Source organism: Nerophis ophidion, linkage group LG24 (genome assembly GCF_033978795.1).
Source record: "Nerophis ophidion isolate RoL-2023_Sa linkage group LG24, RoL_Noph_v1.0, whole genome shotgun sequence".
NCBI lineage: Eukaryota > Metazoa > Chordata > Actinopteri > Syngnathiformes > Syngnathidae > Nerophis > Nerophis ophidion.
In genome coordinates this window covers 1,151,118-1,167,262 of record NC_084634.1, presented here as the reverse complement: position 1 = coordinate 1,167,262, position 16,145 = coordinate 1,151,118, and the positions used below count along the sequence as shown (strand labels likewise).

Sequence of the window (16,145 nt, the reverse complement as noted above, 5' to 3'; positions counted from 1 at the left end):
TAAACAGCAAATAAGTCAGGGTGTGATGTGACAGGTGGTGACAGTACACCTACTTTGAGACAAGAGCTATAGTGATGCATGCTTGCTTATGCTTTAAAGCAGGGGTCACCAACACCAGGTCGCCCGTAAGGACCAGATGAGTCGCCCGCTGGCCTGTTCCAAAAATAGCTCAAATATCAGCACTTACCAGTGAGCTGCCTCTATTTTTCAAATGTTATTTATTTACTAGCAAGCTGGTCTCGCTTTGCTGGACATTTTTAATTCTAAGAGAGACAAAACTCAAATAGAATTTGAAAATCCAAGAAAATATCTTAAAGACTTGGTCTTTGCTTGTTTAAATAAATTCATTATTTTTTTTACTTTGCTTCTTATAACTTTCAGAAAGACAATTTTAGAGAAAAAAATACAACCTTAAAAATGATTTTAGGATTTTTAAACACATATACCTTTTTACCTTTTAAATTCCTTCCTCTTCTTTCCTGACAATTTAAATCAATGTTCAAGTGAATTGTGAATTATATTTATATAGCGCTTTTCTCTAGTGACTCAAAGCCCTTTACATAGTGAAAGCCAATATCTAAGTTCCATTTAAAGCAGTGTGAGTGGCACTGGGAGCAGGTGGGTAAAGTGTCTTGCCCAAGGACACAACGGCAGTGACTAGAATGGCGGAAGCGGGAATCGAACCTGCAACCCTCAAGTTGCTGGCACGGCCGCTCTACCAACCGAGCTATACCGTTCAAGTAAATGTATTATTTTTATTGTAAAGAATAATAAATACATTTTAATTTAATTCTTCAATTTAGCTTCTGTTTTTTCGAGGAAAAATATTTGAGAAATATTTCTTCAAACTTATTATGATTAAAATTCCCCAATTTTTTTTGTCTTTGTTAGAAATATAGCTTGGTCCAATTTGTTATGTATTCTAAAAAAGTGCAGATTGGATTTTAACCAATTTAAAACATGTCATCAAAATTTTGAAATTAATCTTAATCAGGAAAAATGACTAATGATGTTCCATAAATTATTTTTTTTAATTTTTTCAAAAAGATTCAAATTTGCTAGTTTTTCTCTTCTTTTTTCCGGTTGAATTTCGTATTTCAAAGAGTTGAAATATATTTATAAAAACATTTATCTGTTTCTATATATATTTATTGTGAGGAATCATTAAGCTGATCAGCGTTTCCACATTAATTATTAATAATAACAGAGTTAAAGGTAAATTGAGCAAAGTGGCTATTTCTGGCAATTTATTGAAGTGTGTATCAAAAGTAGCTCTTGCTTTCAAAAAGTTTGGTGACCCCTGCTTTAAAATCATATCCAACGACGACCTTTTACTGTCAACTGAGTTTCGTTGTTGATGATTTCTGCTGGTGATCTGCCGCCGCATTTTTTCAACGCAAAAAAAAAAAAGAGCCTTGGCTCAGAAAAGGTTGAAAAACACTGCCTTAAACAAATGTCCATGTTTGACACCCACCGAGCACGGAGAAGATGAGGGTGTTGGTGAAGTGTTGGTACAAGGAGAGCTTCACCACGTTCCTGCGCAGCTTCAGCAGCCGGGTGGTCTGCGACAGACTGATGAAGATGTGGCGGCGAGTCAGGGAGAACAACAACATGGCCTTCAAACTACACAGCATCAAACACGGAGGACATCAGATGTCGGAAGGATATCCACCACATGACGCAGGAGTCGATGAGGGACAAGCTGAGATTGGCCACCAGGGCGACCGTCCCGTAGAAACCCTGGAGAAACCACACGGTTGGTGTCCGTTTATTTCAAATAATAATTCATCGCATATTTCCAGTTGTCCCACTACAAGCATGTGTGAAAAGGAGTTTGAACCCGGTTGTTTGTTCTCTACTAAAGTAAATAAATACCGTATTTCCTTGAATAGCCGCCGGGTATATAGTAAGTGCCTGCCTAGAATTACTCGTTTCGCTAAATATTATTTTTATTAGCGCATGTCTAGAATTTCCGCCGGGTCAAACTGGTTTCGCCAAATCATTAGCATATGTCTAGAATTTCCACCGGGTCAAACTCGTCACGTCACGAGTGACACTTCACCTGTCATCATTTTCAAAATGGAGGAGGCTGATTCCAATCATTTGAAATCGCATAAAGGGAAGAAGATTAAGAGCTATTCAGTAGGATTTAAGGTCCAAGCTATTGTATATGCTAAAAAGAACACTAAGCAGCTATGTTTTATTAATATACCGTAGCTGCGTGTGTCAAATATGCGTCATTAAATGACTCCCGCCTCCTGGTGGTAGAGGGCGCTAGTGATCCTTCTTGCGACTACTCGGCTGCAGAAGAAGTGACAACAAGCAGCAAGAGTGAGCAGCCATCCTTTATTTTTTCCTCTCGCTTGCACTTTTAACATGGAGGATTACATATCTAAAATAAAACACTTTTCTAAACTGGACTTTCAATCGAAGCAGGAGGTAATAAAGGAAGATCTTCATCGAGACGGAGAGACTTTTAAAACTGAAAAAAGATAAGGAAGTGAAGTGAATTGTGAAGTGAATTATATTTATATAGCGCTTTTCTCTAGTGACTCAAAGTGCTTTACATAGTGAAAGCCAATACCTAAGTTACATTTAAAGCAGTGTGGGTGGCACTGGGAGCAGGTGGGTCAAGTGTCTTGCCCAAGGACACAACGGCAGTGACTAGGATGGCGGAAGCGGGAATGGAACCTGCAACCCTTAAGTTGCCGGCACGGCCGCTCTACCAACCGAGCTATGCTGCCCAGGAAGACTTCTATAAACAAGTTATCGATGTTTTTGTTCAGAAGGAGCTGCGCATGGACTTCATTTATAAGTAAAGGTAAGACCATAATAACGTTTTTTTTTTATTAAATGTGCTTTTCATGTTGGTATCCTTACATCACACTCAAATTTATAAGCGCAGGCCTAAATTTACCGCATGGCTTTGGTAAACGCCGGAGTGAGAAGTGGTTTTAAATTAATTTGCGCCCCGGCGGCAATTTAAGGAAATATGGTACATGAGCAAGTAAAGAATTATTAAACACATAACTAAACAATAATTACATTTCTCATAAATAAATATATTCTAATAAATAATGTTTCACCTAAATTGGTAATAAATCAAACTTGTGTTTCTTAAATAAACTGTCAATACAATCTAAGAGCCAATTCATTAAATCAGTGTCACCATTCAGTCATGATTTTTGCGCTTAAGCTTTTCTCCGACTTACGCTCCAGACTTCTTCTGTTTGTTTATATGGTCATTACTGCCACAAGTGGTGGAAAGTGGTATTGCAACTGATTACTGTGTTGATCACATGTTTTTACCACAAGGGCTTTGAAAGCTGAAGAAAAACACAAAGTGTGCGCACACTTGAAGGCCACAAATGTGCTGCAATGAGGGGAAAATAGTGAAAGTGATGAGACTTACCCCCGTCACTCTCAGCACGCCCTCCACTGAAGAGAAGAGGAGGTAAAGAAGCCCGACGGCTGCCAGCCGGTGCACCGTAGTTCCTAACCTGGGCCTAAATCACACAAATATCATCCCCTCAATTCCATTTGTGTTGATTTGTCAACAAGTCATGCATGAACCCCAACAACATAATCCACGCCAAGTATCGGACTAAACTGAAGACTCCCCATAATTGCCAATATACTAGTGGGGGCGTGGCTCGGAACGTGGGCAATATGACATCATCATATATTTTGCATAAGTGTCGACGATGCATATATTTTCTTTAACCTCTTAACGCCCAAGCTGTTTGTTTACATGCTTTTCTTATTTCTCTTTGCTATTTGGGCTCATTGGACCCTAATTACAATAACAACTAAGAATCATCTTTAGATATCATGTACTTAGTCCATAAGTACACAAATGTGTACTTCATGTTTAGTGACATGCTAATTCTTATTTTTACACTTTTTTTCTCCAAATTCCATTGTATGTTATACTCTTGTGACACCACCAGATGGCAGTATAAGTGTCCACATAAGTGGCCATAAGACCCCAATTCAGCAGTGTACACCATTTTGGAAATAAGAGCTAAAATGTGCTGTCCACGCATGTGGCCACTAAGCCTTTAGAGCAGGGGTGTCCAAACTTTTTCCACTGAGGGCCGCACACTTAAAAATCAAAGCACGCGGGAGCCAAGTTGATATTTTTTCATTTTCAAAACCAATACAATATACATTTTTTATTTTTATTTATTGTTGGGGCTCCCTCAAGTTAGGTCTTAAGGACCCAGAAGGGTTTCAGTCTTAAAAAAGGTTCAAAATAAGTCATATATAATTTTTTTTCATCAAACCCTTGAATCGCTAATTCTACTTCATTATTTGTTTTACTTTTTACAAGCTTTTTGTCAAAACCCTATGTTTTGAGGCAAAATACAAAATACACAATATTTTTCCCGTAAAGATTTTCAAAGTGAAATATTTCATGTACAGTAATTGGATCTCTAAATAGGTCAATAATTCATAGCAAAATTTATTTGAATTTTTTATTATAATTATTATTATTATTTTTTTTTTTTAGCAAAGACAATTATTAAAATCCACTAAAATCCTTAGGGATCCAAAAGTGTTCCACTTATAAAAAGGTCATGCTTTTTTTTTTCATTCAACACTTAAATCTCTATATCAGCTTCTGATATATTGTAATTGGTTTAGTATATTTATAATAACAATCAATAGGATAATTAGTATTAGTATGGAACATTTTTTTTCAAATTTTCATATTTTTATGTTTGTTGTATTTATGTCCTTTTTGTCCTTAAATCAATCAATAATTTGTAGAAACATTGATTTTTATCCATTATTATTTTTGGAGAAATGATTTTAAAAAATGGAGTTATTGGAGTCAACAATGCAACTTTTTCTCGTTGCTTTTCACCTATTTGCTCTTTTATTCCACTTTTTAATGTTTAAAAAATATATATAGGTGGGGACTTGTCCAGGGTGTACTCCGCCTTCCGCCTGATTGTAGCTGAGATGGTCACCAGCGCCCCCCGTGACCTCAAAGGGAATAAGCGGTAGAAAATGGAGGGATGGATGCATTTGAGTATTTTTCGAATGATGTGCACTTTGGACACCTCAGCTTAAGAGGCTAAACATTTTTAGAAATATACTTAAAAATAAATGTGTGCTATTATTATTAAAATATACATGTTTCTTATATTATATTAGTTTGCTCTTTTTTTAATCCTCCAATGTAACCCAGGCTGCACATTCCGTCCTCCCTAAATGTTGGAATGACCCTATTTTCCGGACTATAAAGCACATTAAAATCCTTTTTTTCCCCTCAAAACTGGACAGTGCGCTTAATGTACGGAATAATTCTGGTTGTGCTTACCGACCTCGAAGCAATTTTATTTGGTGCATGGTGTAATGATAAGTGTGAGCAGTAGATGGCAGTCACACATAAGAGATACGGCTAGACTGCAATATGACTCAAGTAAACAACACCAACATCTTATATGTTCCATTGAGAATAAAGAACATCACACACGGCGCTCAATAATCTATGAAAATGTTTTAGTAGGACTTTGGTAAGCTATGAAGCCACACCACTTGATGGATTGTACTGTGCTTCAAGATAGGAGTATTATTAGGCTGTGTGTATAAGCTAAGACATACTATCTGCTGTTTTGTTTCACATTATTATGCAAAAGCAACGTTTCTTTCCTTCTGGTACCTGCTGATCTGCATTTGGGATCTGCATGAATCCTAAAAAATTGTGCGCATCTGCTTTTGTAGTCAATAAGCTTCTTCTTTTTCTCTATCTTCTTGTTATATGACATTCATCCTCCGCTGTTGCCATTTTTAATTTAAAGTAGTGTAAAGTTCTTACTTATATCTGTCAGTCAACTCAAAGGAACTTTACTTATTAGAGAGTTCCAGTCACGGGACACATTTGGGGCGTTGTTGTTGCACTAGTGAGCCACGGATGAGGAGAGGCTCCTCCGTTATTGATTGAAGTAAAGTGTAATTGTCATTAAAACAGTTAGCGCCATCTTTTGACACTTCTTCCACTCCCGTCCTTGCACGCTACACCGCTACAACAAAGAAGATGATGTCCAAGTGGAGGCACGTTAATAAGAGCGCCCACAAGAAGAGACTGTCAAGAAGTGAGTTGAAGATGATGTGTAAACCATCATCTATGCAACATTTTGAGCAAAGAAGCACCATTACATGTTATCTAGACCACAAGGAAGTCTTTTACATTTAGAAAATAATAATCATAATAATATAAGTCCCTAAATGTGCCTTATAATCCGGTGCGCCTACCAAGTCGGCGTAATATCTTAACATCGACACACTCGTCGCAACTCAGCCCTGATGGTCGGCACCTAGAAGTTTACAATTAGTTGTAAAATTTTGAACGGTTGTTTTTACGATATGCAGGCAAACGACAACACCTGGCAGCCATTTTGGTATAGACCATCACAGCCCCTCCCTCACGAATGTTGGTGCGTGCGCACCAGCAGCAGACGGTACGGAAGAAAACGGGGGGAAAAAACGTCTCCCTCACTGTGTCTGCGGTACACAGCCATCTTTGAAATGGTTTTTAGCGCGGCGGTTCTTTGAAGGCAGATCAAATCAAAATCATAGCAATAATTAAAACTCTTTCATCAACTTTTAATCAGAAGGGTTCAATTTCTCTCCTGTGGTAGTTTGAAGCAAACATGACAAACGCACTCAGAGGAGATAATGTTTGAAAAAAGGTGACCGGTTTTTACAAAACTCTTGTTTTGAAGGGGGAATTGCAAACTTCCTGTTGATTTTTGCTGGGGGTTGTCAATATATGAAATGTAGGTCTAAGTGAGACCTACATTAGAAGTTTTTGTTTCATATCGCTACGACATTCCTACTGGAAATTACAGGCAGTTTTGTCTGTGTTTTTTTCCTAGGAGCAGTTTTGTCTTTGTTTTATTCCTAGGGGGCGCTAGAGCGCAATTTCGAACTTTGGGTCGGTTTAGGTTTTTTGATTAGATCGCAATTTTCGCCAGTCCTGATGTGTGTGTTATAGTTTGGTGAGTTTTGAAGCATGTTAAGGGGGTCAAATTACAGCTCAAAGGGGCAAGAGTGAGTGTTTTTACAAAACTTTTGTTTTGAAGGGGGAATTGCAAACTTCCTGTTGATTTTTGCTGAAGGATGTCCGTGTATGAAATCTAGGTCTAAGTGAGACCTACAGAGGTTTTTGTTTCATGCCGCTACGACATTCCTACTGGAAGTTACAAGCGGTTTAGTCTGTGTTTTTTCTTCCTAGGGGGCGCTACAGAGCAATTTTTAGTTTTGGGGTTAGGTTTTCTGATTAAATCGCAATTTTTGCCAGTCCTGATGTGTGTGTTATAGTTTGGTGAGTTTTGAAGCATGTTAAGGGGGTCAAATTACAGCTAAAAGAGGAAAGGGTGAGTGTTTTTACAAAACCTTTGTTTTGAAGGGGGAATTGCAAACTTCCTGTTGATTTTTGCTGGGGGTTGAAATGTAGGTCTAAGTGAGACCTACGTTAGAGGTTTCTGTTTCATATCGCTACGACATTCCCACTGGAAACTACAGGCAGTTTTGGCTGTGTTTTCTTCCTAGGAGCAGTTTTGTCTTTGTTTTATTCCTAGGGGGCGTTAGAGCGCAATTTTGAATTTTGGGTCGGTTTAGGTTTTTTGATTAGATCGCAATTTTTGCCAGTACTGATGTGTGTGTTATAGTTTGGTGAGTTTTGAAGCATGTTAAGGGGGTCAAATTACAGCTCAAAGAGGCAAGGGTGAGTGTTTTTACAAAACTTTTGTTTTGAAGAGCGAATTGCAAACTTCCTGTTGATTTTTGCTGAAGGATGTCAGTGTATGAAATGTAGGTCTAAGTGAGACCTACATAGAGGTTTTTGTTTCATGCTGCTAAGACATTCCTATTGGAAGTTACAGGCAGTTTGGTCTGTGTTTTTTCTTCCTAGGGGGCGCTAGAGCGCAATTTTTAGTTTTGGGGTTAGGTTTTTTTTTTTATTAAATCGCAATTTTCGCCAGTCCTGACGTGTGTGTCAAACTTGGTGAGTTTTGAAGCATGTTAAGGGGGTCATATTACAACTCAAAGCTGCGGAATAATAATAATGTGTAAATAACATATCCCACAAGGTATCTTATAGTCCGGTGCAGCTAATACATGGAACAGGTTCTCTTCTAAAGTGTGTGGGTGGTACTTGCGCTCTATGGTCCTGGCAAATACGGCAATAAATGGTGATGTAAAAAAATGTATACATAAAACAAATTAGCGGTTTGACCTTCTTGCAACCTGCTACCAAAAAGACTTTCACTTGAAGAACTCACTTGACGATGCCATAACCGAGGCTGACGATGAGGACCAGGATGCGGGCCAGGGATCTTTTCAGCGCAGACAGCAGCTCGGCAAATATCACCGCTCCCTCCACGTAGTCGCCTCGGTAGCGGATGCTCTGATACTCTGAGTAGAAGACGGCTTTCTCCAGCATGCCCAGGATGATGACGCCGCTGATCCAGAACTGGATGCGCAGCAGGTCCCTCCAGTAGCAGGCGCACCAGAAGAGCCAGAGGGTCCCGAAGAAGACGTAGACGATGCACATGACCATGAAGAACTGCGAGACATCACCAGATTGACATCGTGTCATTCATTATGCAGACCACGAAAGCAGTGATGTTGTCACCGTGTGTAAATGATCAATAAAAAGAGAGAGCGATTTCATCCTCACACTGACAAACTATGCTATTTTTTGAAAATATGATCTCATTTGGAATTTGATGCATGCAACATGTTTCAAAAAAGCTGGCACAAGTGGCAAAAAAGAGTGAGAAAGTAGAGGAATGCTCTTATATGGAACATCCCACAGGTGAACAGGCTAATTGGGGACAGGTGTGTGCCATTATTGGCTATAAAAGGAGCTCCCATGAAACAAGGACGGGGCGAGGGTCACCACTTTGTCAACCAATGCCTGAGCAAATTGTTGAAGAACAACATTTCTCAACAAGGAATTGAGGGATTTCACCATCTACACTCCGTAATATCATCAAAAGGTTGAGAGAATGTGGAGAAATCACTGCACGTAAGCCATGATATTACACACCTTCCATCCCTCAGGCATCTAAAAGCCACATCAATGTGTAAAGGATATCACCACATGGGCTCAGAAAACCACTGTCAGTAACTACAGTTGCTCGCTACATCTGTAAGTGCAAATTAAAGCTCTACTATGCAAAGCCACAGCCATTTACCAACAACACCCAGAAACGCCGCCGGCTTTTCTCATCTAAGATGAACTGATGCAAAGTGGAAAAGTGTTCTGTGGTCTGACGAGTCCACATTTCAAATTGTTTTTGGAAACTGTGGATGCGTTGTTGTCTGGAACAAAGAGGAAAAGAACCATCCGGATTGTTGTAGGGTGAAAGTGTTGTAGTCAGCATGTGTGATGGTATGGGGGTGTATTAGTGATTGTTGTAGGGTGAAAGTGTTGTAGTCAGCATGTGTGATGGTATGGGGGTGTATTAGTGATTGTTGTAGGGTGAAAGTGTTGTAGTCAGCATGTGTGATGGTATGGGGGTGTATTAGTGATTGTTGTAGGGTGAAAGTGTGGTAGTCAGCATGTGTGATGGTATGGGGGTGTATTAGTGATTGTTGTAGGGTGAAAGTGTGGTAGTCAGCATGTGTGATGGTATGGGGGTGTATTAGTGATTGTTGTAGGGTGAAAGTGTTGTAGTCAGCATGTGTGATGGTATGGGGGTGTATTAGTGATTGTTGTAGGGTGAAAGTGTTGTAGTCAGCATGTGTGATGGTATGGGGGTGTATTAGTGATTGTTGTAGGGTGAAAGTGTTGTAGTCAGCATGTGTGATGGTATGGGGGTGTATTAGTGATTGTTGTAGGGTGAAAGTGTTCTAGTCAGCATGTGTGATGGTATGGGGGTGTATTAGTGATTGTTGTAGGGTGAAAGTGTGGTAGTCAGCATGTGTGATGGTATGGGGGTGTATTAGTGATTGTTGTAGGGTGAAAGTGTTGTAGTCAGCATGTGTGATGGTATGGGGGTGTATTAGTGATTGTTGTAGGGTGAAAGTGTGGTAGTCAGCATGTGTGATGGTATGGGGGTGTATTAGTGATTGTTGTAGGGTGAAAGTGTGGTAGTCAGCATGTGTGATGGTATGGGGGTGTATTAGTGATTGTTGTAGGGTGAAAGTGTTGTAGTCAGCATGTGTGATGGTATGGGGGTGTATTAGTGATTGTTGTAGGGTGAAAGTGTTGTAGTCAGCATGTGTGATGGTATGGGGGTGTATTAGTGATTGTTGTAGGGTGAAAGTGTTCTAGTCAGCATGTGTGATGGTATGGGGGTGTATTAGTGATTGTTGTAGGGTGAAAGTGTGGTAGTCAGCATGTGTGATGGTATGGGGGTGTATTAGTGATTGTTGTAGGGTGAAAGTGTTGTAGTCAGCATGTGTGATGGTATGGGGGTGTATTAGTGATTGTTGTAGGGTGAAAGTGTGGTAGTCAGCATGTGTGATGGTATGGGGGTGTATTAGTGATTGTTGTAGGGTGAAAGTGTGGTAGTCAGCATGTGTGATGGTATGGGGGTGTATTAGTGATTGTTGTAGGGTGAAAGTGTTGTAGTCAGCATGTGTGATGGTATGGGGGTGTATTAGTGATTGTTGTAGGGTGAAAGTGTTCTAGTCAGCATGTGTGATGGTATGGGGGTGTATTAGTGATTGTTGTAGGGTGAAAGTGTTGTAGTCAGCATGTGTGATGGTATGGGGGTGTATTAGTGATTGTTGTAGGGTGAAAGTGTTCTAGGCAGCATGTGTGATGGTATGGGGGTGTATTAGTGATTGTTGTAGGGTGAAAGTGTTGTAGTCAGCATGTGTGATGGTATGGGGGTGTATTAGTGATTGTTGTAGGGTGAAAGTGTTGTAGTCAGCATGTGTGATGGTATGGGGGTGTATTAGTGATTGTTGTAGGGTGAAAGTGTTGTAGTCAGCATGTGTGATGGTATGGGGGTGTATTAGTGATTGTTGTAGGGTGAAAGTGTTGTAGTCAGCATGTGTGATGGTATGGGGGTGTATTATTGGCCAATTACACATCTGTGAAGGCACCATTAATGCTGAAAGGTACATACAGCTTTTGGAACAACATATGTTGTTATCATGGACGCCCCTGCTTATTTCAGCAAGACAATGCCAAGCCAGGTGTTACAACAGTGTGGCTTCATACTAAAAGAGTGTGGGTACTAGACTGGCCTGCCTGTAGTCCAGACATTGAAAATGTGTGCAGGCTAAAATATGAGGCAGAACAACTTAAGCTGTACATCAAGCAAGAATGGGAAAGAATGACAATGTACAGTACAGGTGATATGTACAGTATGTGCCTCATGACAATGTACAGTACAGGTGATATGTACAGTATGTGCCTCATGACAATGTACAGTACTGGTCATATGTACGGTATGTGCCTCATGACAATGTACAGTACAGGTGATATGTACAGTATGTGCCTCATGACAATGTACAGTACAGGTGATATGTACGGTATGTGCCTCATGACAATGTACAGTACAGGTGATATGTACAGTATGTGCCTCATGACAATGTACAGTACAGGTGATATGTACAGTATGTGCCTCATGACAATGTACAGTACAGGTGATATGTACGGTATGTGCCTCATGACAATGTACAGTACAGGTGATATGTACAGTATGTGCCTCATGACAATGTACAGTACAGGTGATATGTACAGTATGTGCCTCATGACAATGTACAGTACTGGTCATATGTACGGTATGTGCCTCATGACAATGTACAGTACTGGTGATATGTACAGTATGTGCCTCATGACAATGTACAGTACTGGTCATATGTACGGTATGTGCCTCATGACAATGTACAGTACTGGTCATATGTACGGTATGTGCCTCATGACAATGTACAGTACAGGTGATATGTACAGTATGTGCCTCATGACAATGTACAGTACAGGTGATATGTACAGTATGTGCCTCATGACAATGTACAGTACTGGTCATATGTACGGTATGTGCCTCATGACAATGTACAGTACTGGTCATATGTACGGTATGTGCCTAATTACAATGTACAGTACAGGTGATATGTACGGTATGTGCCTCATGACAATGTACAGTACTGGTCATATGTACGGTATGTGCCTCATGACAATGTACAGTACAGGTGATATGTACAGTATGTGCCTCATGACAATGTACAGTACAGGTGATATGTACAGTATGTGCCTCATGACAATGTACAGTACAGGTGATATGTACAGTATGTGCCTCATGACAATGTACAGTACAGGTGATATGTACGGTATGTTCCTCATGACAATGTACAGTACAGGTGATATGTACAGTATGTGCCTCATGACAATGTACAGTACAGGTGATATGTACAGTATGTGCCTCATGACAATGTACAGTACAGGTGATATGTACAGTATGTGTCTCATGACAATGTACAGTACTGGTCATATGTATGATATGTTCCTCATGACAATGTACAGTACAGGTGATATGTACAGTATGTGCCTCATGACAATGTACAGTACAGGTGATATGTACCATCATCTGGGGCCAGTCTGCTGGGGATGAATAGTCATGTGGTCCCTTCATCTCCACTTTCACTGTGCAGGGAAAACAAGGTGTTGTCATGGTGATACATATTGAAGAAAAAGGTTCTCCTCCTCACTGGTGAAAGTGAAGTCCTCCTCCTCCAGGCCGCGGAAGACTGGCTGCACCTTGACGATGAACAGGTAAGGGCTGTCCTCCCACGCCTTGGCCACAGCACCAATGTCCTGCAATGGCATGAGAGACTACTTGCAGAGCAGCGACCACACAAGTGTTTGTATTTGGGACAGGAGACCTTCTTACCGGCTTGTCGGGCCAAGTCAGGCTCTGGTTGGAAGGGTCACTCTAAATCCGGCAGAGCAAAATAAGAAGGTGAGTCCACACCAGTATTGTTCTGCAGGACTTGATGGGACTCACCTTGGGACTGGACAGGGGTTGGTAGGGATTGAAGTCTGCATAATACACCTTGGAGAAAGGGAAAGAGACACGTTCAATACAAATAATAATAATAATAAACCGTATTACAAACCCCGTTTCCATATGAGTTGGGAAATTGTGTTTGATGTAAATATGAACAGAATACAATGATTTGCAAATCCTTCATTAACTCTAGAATTTGATGCCAACAACACGTGACAAAGAAGTTGGGAAAGGTGGCAATAAATACTGATAAAGTTGAGGAATGCTCATCAGACACTTATTTGGCACATCCCACAGGTGTGCAGGCTAATTGGGAACAGGTGGGTGCCATGATTGGCTATAAAAACAGCTTCCCAAAAAATGCTCAGTCTTTCACAAGAAAGGATGGGGCGAGGTACACCCCTTTGTCCACAACTGCGTGAGCAAATAGTCAAATAGTTTAAGAACAACCTTTCTCAAAGTGACATTGCAAGAAATTTAGGGATTTCAACATCTACGCTCCATAAAATCATCAAAAGGTTCAGAGAATCTGGAGAAATCACTCCACGTAAGCGGCATGGCCGGAAACCAACATTGAATGACCGTGACCTTCCATCCCTCAGACGGCACTGTATCAAAAACTTGCATCAATCTCTAAAGGATATCACCACATGGGCTCAGGAACACTTCAGAAAACCACTTTCGCTAAATACAGTTGGTCGCTACATCTGTAAGTGCAAGTTAAAGCTCTACTATGCAAAGCGAAAGCCATTTATCAACAACATCCAGAAACGCCACCGGGCCCGAGATCATCTAAGATGGACTGATGCAAAGTGGAAAAGTGTTCTGTGGTCTGACGAGTACACATTTTAAATTGTTTTTGGAAATATTTGACATTATGTCATCCTGACCAAAGGGGAAGCGAACCATCCAGACTGTTATAGACACAAAGTGTAAAAGCCAGCATGTGTGATGGTATGGGGGTGCATTAGTGCCCAAGGCATGGGTAACTTACACATGTGTGATGGTATGGGGGTGTATTAGTGCCCAAGGCATGGGTAACTTACACATCTGTGAAGGCACCATTAATGCTGAAAGGTACATACAGCTTTTGGAACAACACATGCTGTCGTCTAAGCGCCGTCTGTTTCAAGGACGCCCCTGCTTATTTCAGCAGGACAATGCCAAGCTACATTCACATGTTAAAACAGCATGGCTTCCTAAAAAAAGAGTGCGGCTACTTTCCTTGCCCGCCTGCAGTCCAGACCTGTCTCCCATGGAAAATGTGTGGTGCATTATGAAGCGTAAAATAGGACAGCGGAGACCCCGGACTGTTGAAGGACTAAAGCTCTACATAAAACAAGAATGGGAAAGAATTCCACTTTCAAAGCTTCAACAATTAGTTTCCTCAGTTCCCAAACGTTCATAGAGTGTTGTTAAAAGAAAAGGTGATGTAACACAGTGGTGAACATGCCCTTTCCCAACTACTTTGGCACGTGTTGCAGCCATGAAATTCTAAGTTATTTATTATTTGCAAAAAAAAAATAAAGTTTGAGTTTGAGCATCAAATATCTTTTCTTTGTAGCATATTCAACCGAATATGGGTTGAAAAGGATTTGCAAATCATTGTATTCTGTTTATATTTACATCTAACACAAGTTCCCAACTCATATGGAAACGGGGTTTGTACGCTAAAGTCAATCAATGCCCTGAGGAGATCCTGTGTCTGCTTTGCTTTAAGATGCTATTTTAAAGGCCTACTGAAATGAGATGTTCTTATTTAAACGGGGATAGCAGCTCCATTCTATGTGTCATACTTCATCATTTCGCGATGTTGCCATATTTTTGCTGAAAGGATTTAGTAGAGAAAATCGACGATAAAGTTCGCCACCTTTGGTACTTCCTGAAAAAGCCTCGCCTTTACCGAAAGTCACAGAAGATGACATCACATGTTGATGAATCCTCACATATTCACATTGATTTTAGCCTCCAACTAAAACAGTTATTCGGACCGAGAAAACGACAATTTCCCCATTAATTTGAGCGAGGATGAAAGATTCGAGTTTGAGGATATTGATAGCGACGTACTAGAAAAGAAAAAAAAAACGAGTTAAAAAAAAAACCGCGATAGCATTGGGACGTATTCCGATGTTTTTAGACACATTTACTAGGATAATTCTCGGGAATCCCTTATCTTTCTATTGTGTTGCTAGTGTTTTAGTGAGTTTAATAGTACCTGATAGTCGGAGGTGTGTGTTGACGCTCAGTGTCTCAGGGGAGTCGACGGCAGCTTTATGGACGCCACAAGCTCAGCTGATATCCGCTAAGAAGCGACTTTTTAACCACAATTTTCTCACCGAAACCTGCTGGTTGACATTCGGTTGGGATCCATAGTAAATTTTCAGCTCTGGGAATTTTAAAGAAGGAATCACCGTGTGTTTGTGTGGCTAAAGGCTAAAGCTTCCCAACTCCGTCTTTCTACTTTGACTTCTCCATTATTGAACAAATTGCAAAGGATTCAGCAACACAGATGTCCAAAATACTGTGTAATTATGCCGTTAAAGCAGACCACTTTTAGCTGTGTGTGTGTGCAGCGCTCACACTTCCTAGAACCCTGTGACGTCACGCGTTCACGTCATCATTACGCGACGTTTTCAAGACAAAACTCCCGGGAAATTTAAAATTGTAATTTAGTAAACTAAAGCGGGCGTATTGGCATGTGTTGCAATGTTAATATTTCATGATTGATATATAAACTATCAGACTGCGTGGTGGCTAGTAGTGGCTTTCAGTAGGACTTTAAAATTGTTGCACGTTGATGATGGGAAAGTTAGTTTCTGCAATGACAACAAACTACCAGAGTTTTCCATCCCTCATCCTTGTAGCGTGCAATGATAGGCACCGAAGTCCAGGAAATAGCAAATGGTGAGATTCATTTTCATTCATTTGTTACAACGCAAACATTTATGTTGTATTAATCATGTGTTCACAGTCCTAAAAAGTATATACACTATATTGCCAAAAGTTTTCGGCCACCTGCCATGACTCACATATGAAGTTGAAGTGCCATCCTATTCCTAAGCCATAGGGCTCAATAGGACCTTTTTGCAGCTATTGCAGCTTCAACTCTTCTGGGAAGGCTGTCCACAAGGTTGCAGAGTGTGTGTTTATAGCAATATTCCAGCA

General features: G+C 40.4%; 1 protein-coding gene across 4 annotated transcripts in view; it reads right to left on the bottom strand.

Annotated features, from left to right (window-relative positions):
• LOC133542059 (transmembrane protein 87A-like) overlaps positions 1 to 16,145 on the bottom strand; it is a 72,850-nt gene that overhangs the window by 30,356 nt on the left and 26,349 nt on the right. For all 4 annotated transcript variants that reach the window (XM_061885879.1, XM_061885878.1, XM_061885877.1 and 1 more), the window contains exons 5-12: positions 12,978 to 13,025; positions 12,864 to 12,905; positions 12,682 to 12,787; positions 12,555 to 12,616; positions 8,295 to 8,578; positions 3,413 to 3,506; positions 1,669 to 1,740; positions 1,475 to 1,583 (exon numbers count right to left, since the gene is read on the bottom strand). In XM_061885879.1, the coding sequence (XP_061741863.1) occupies positions 1,475 to 1,583; positions 1,669 to 1,740; positions 3,413 to 3,506; positions 8,295 to 8,578; positions 12,555 to 12,616; positions 12,682 to 12,787; positions 12,864 to 12,905; positions 12,978 to 13,025 (817 nt within the window). The remainder of the gene's footprint in view (positions 1 to 1,474; positions 1,584 to 1,668; positions 1,741 to 3,412; positions 3,507 to 8,294; positions 8,579 to 12,554; positions 12,617 to 12,681; positions 12,788 to 12,863; positions 12,906 to 12,977; positions 13,026 to 16,145) is intronic.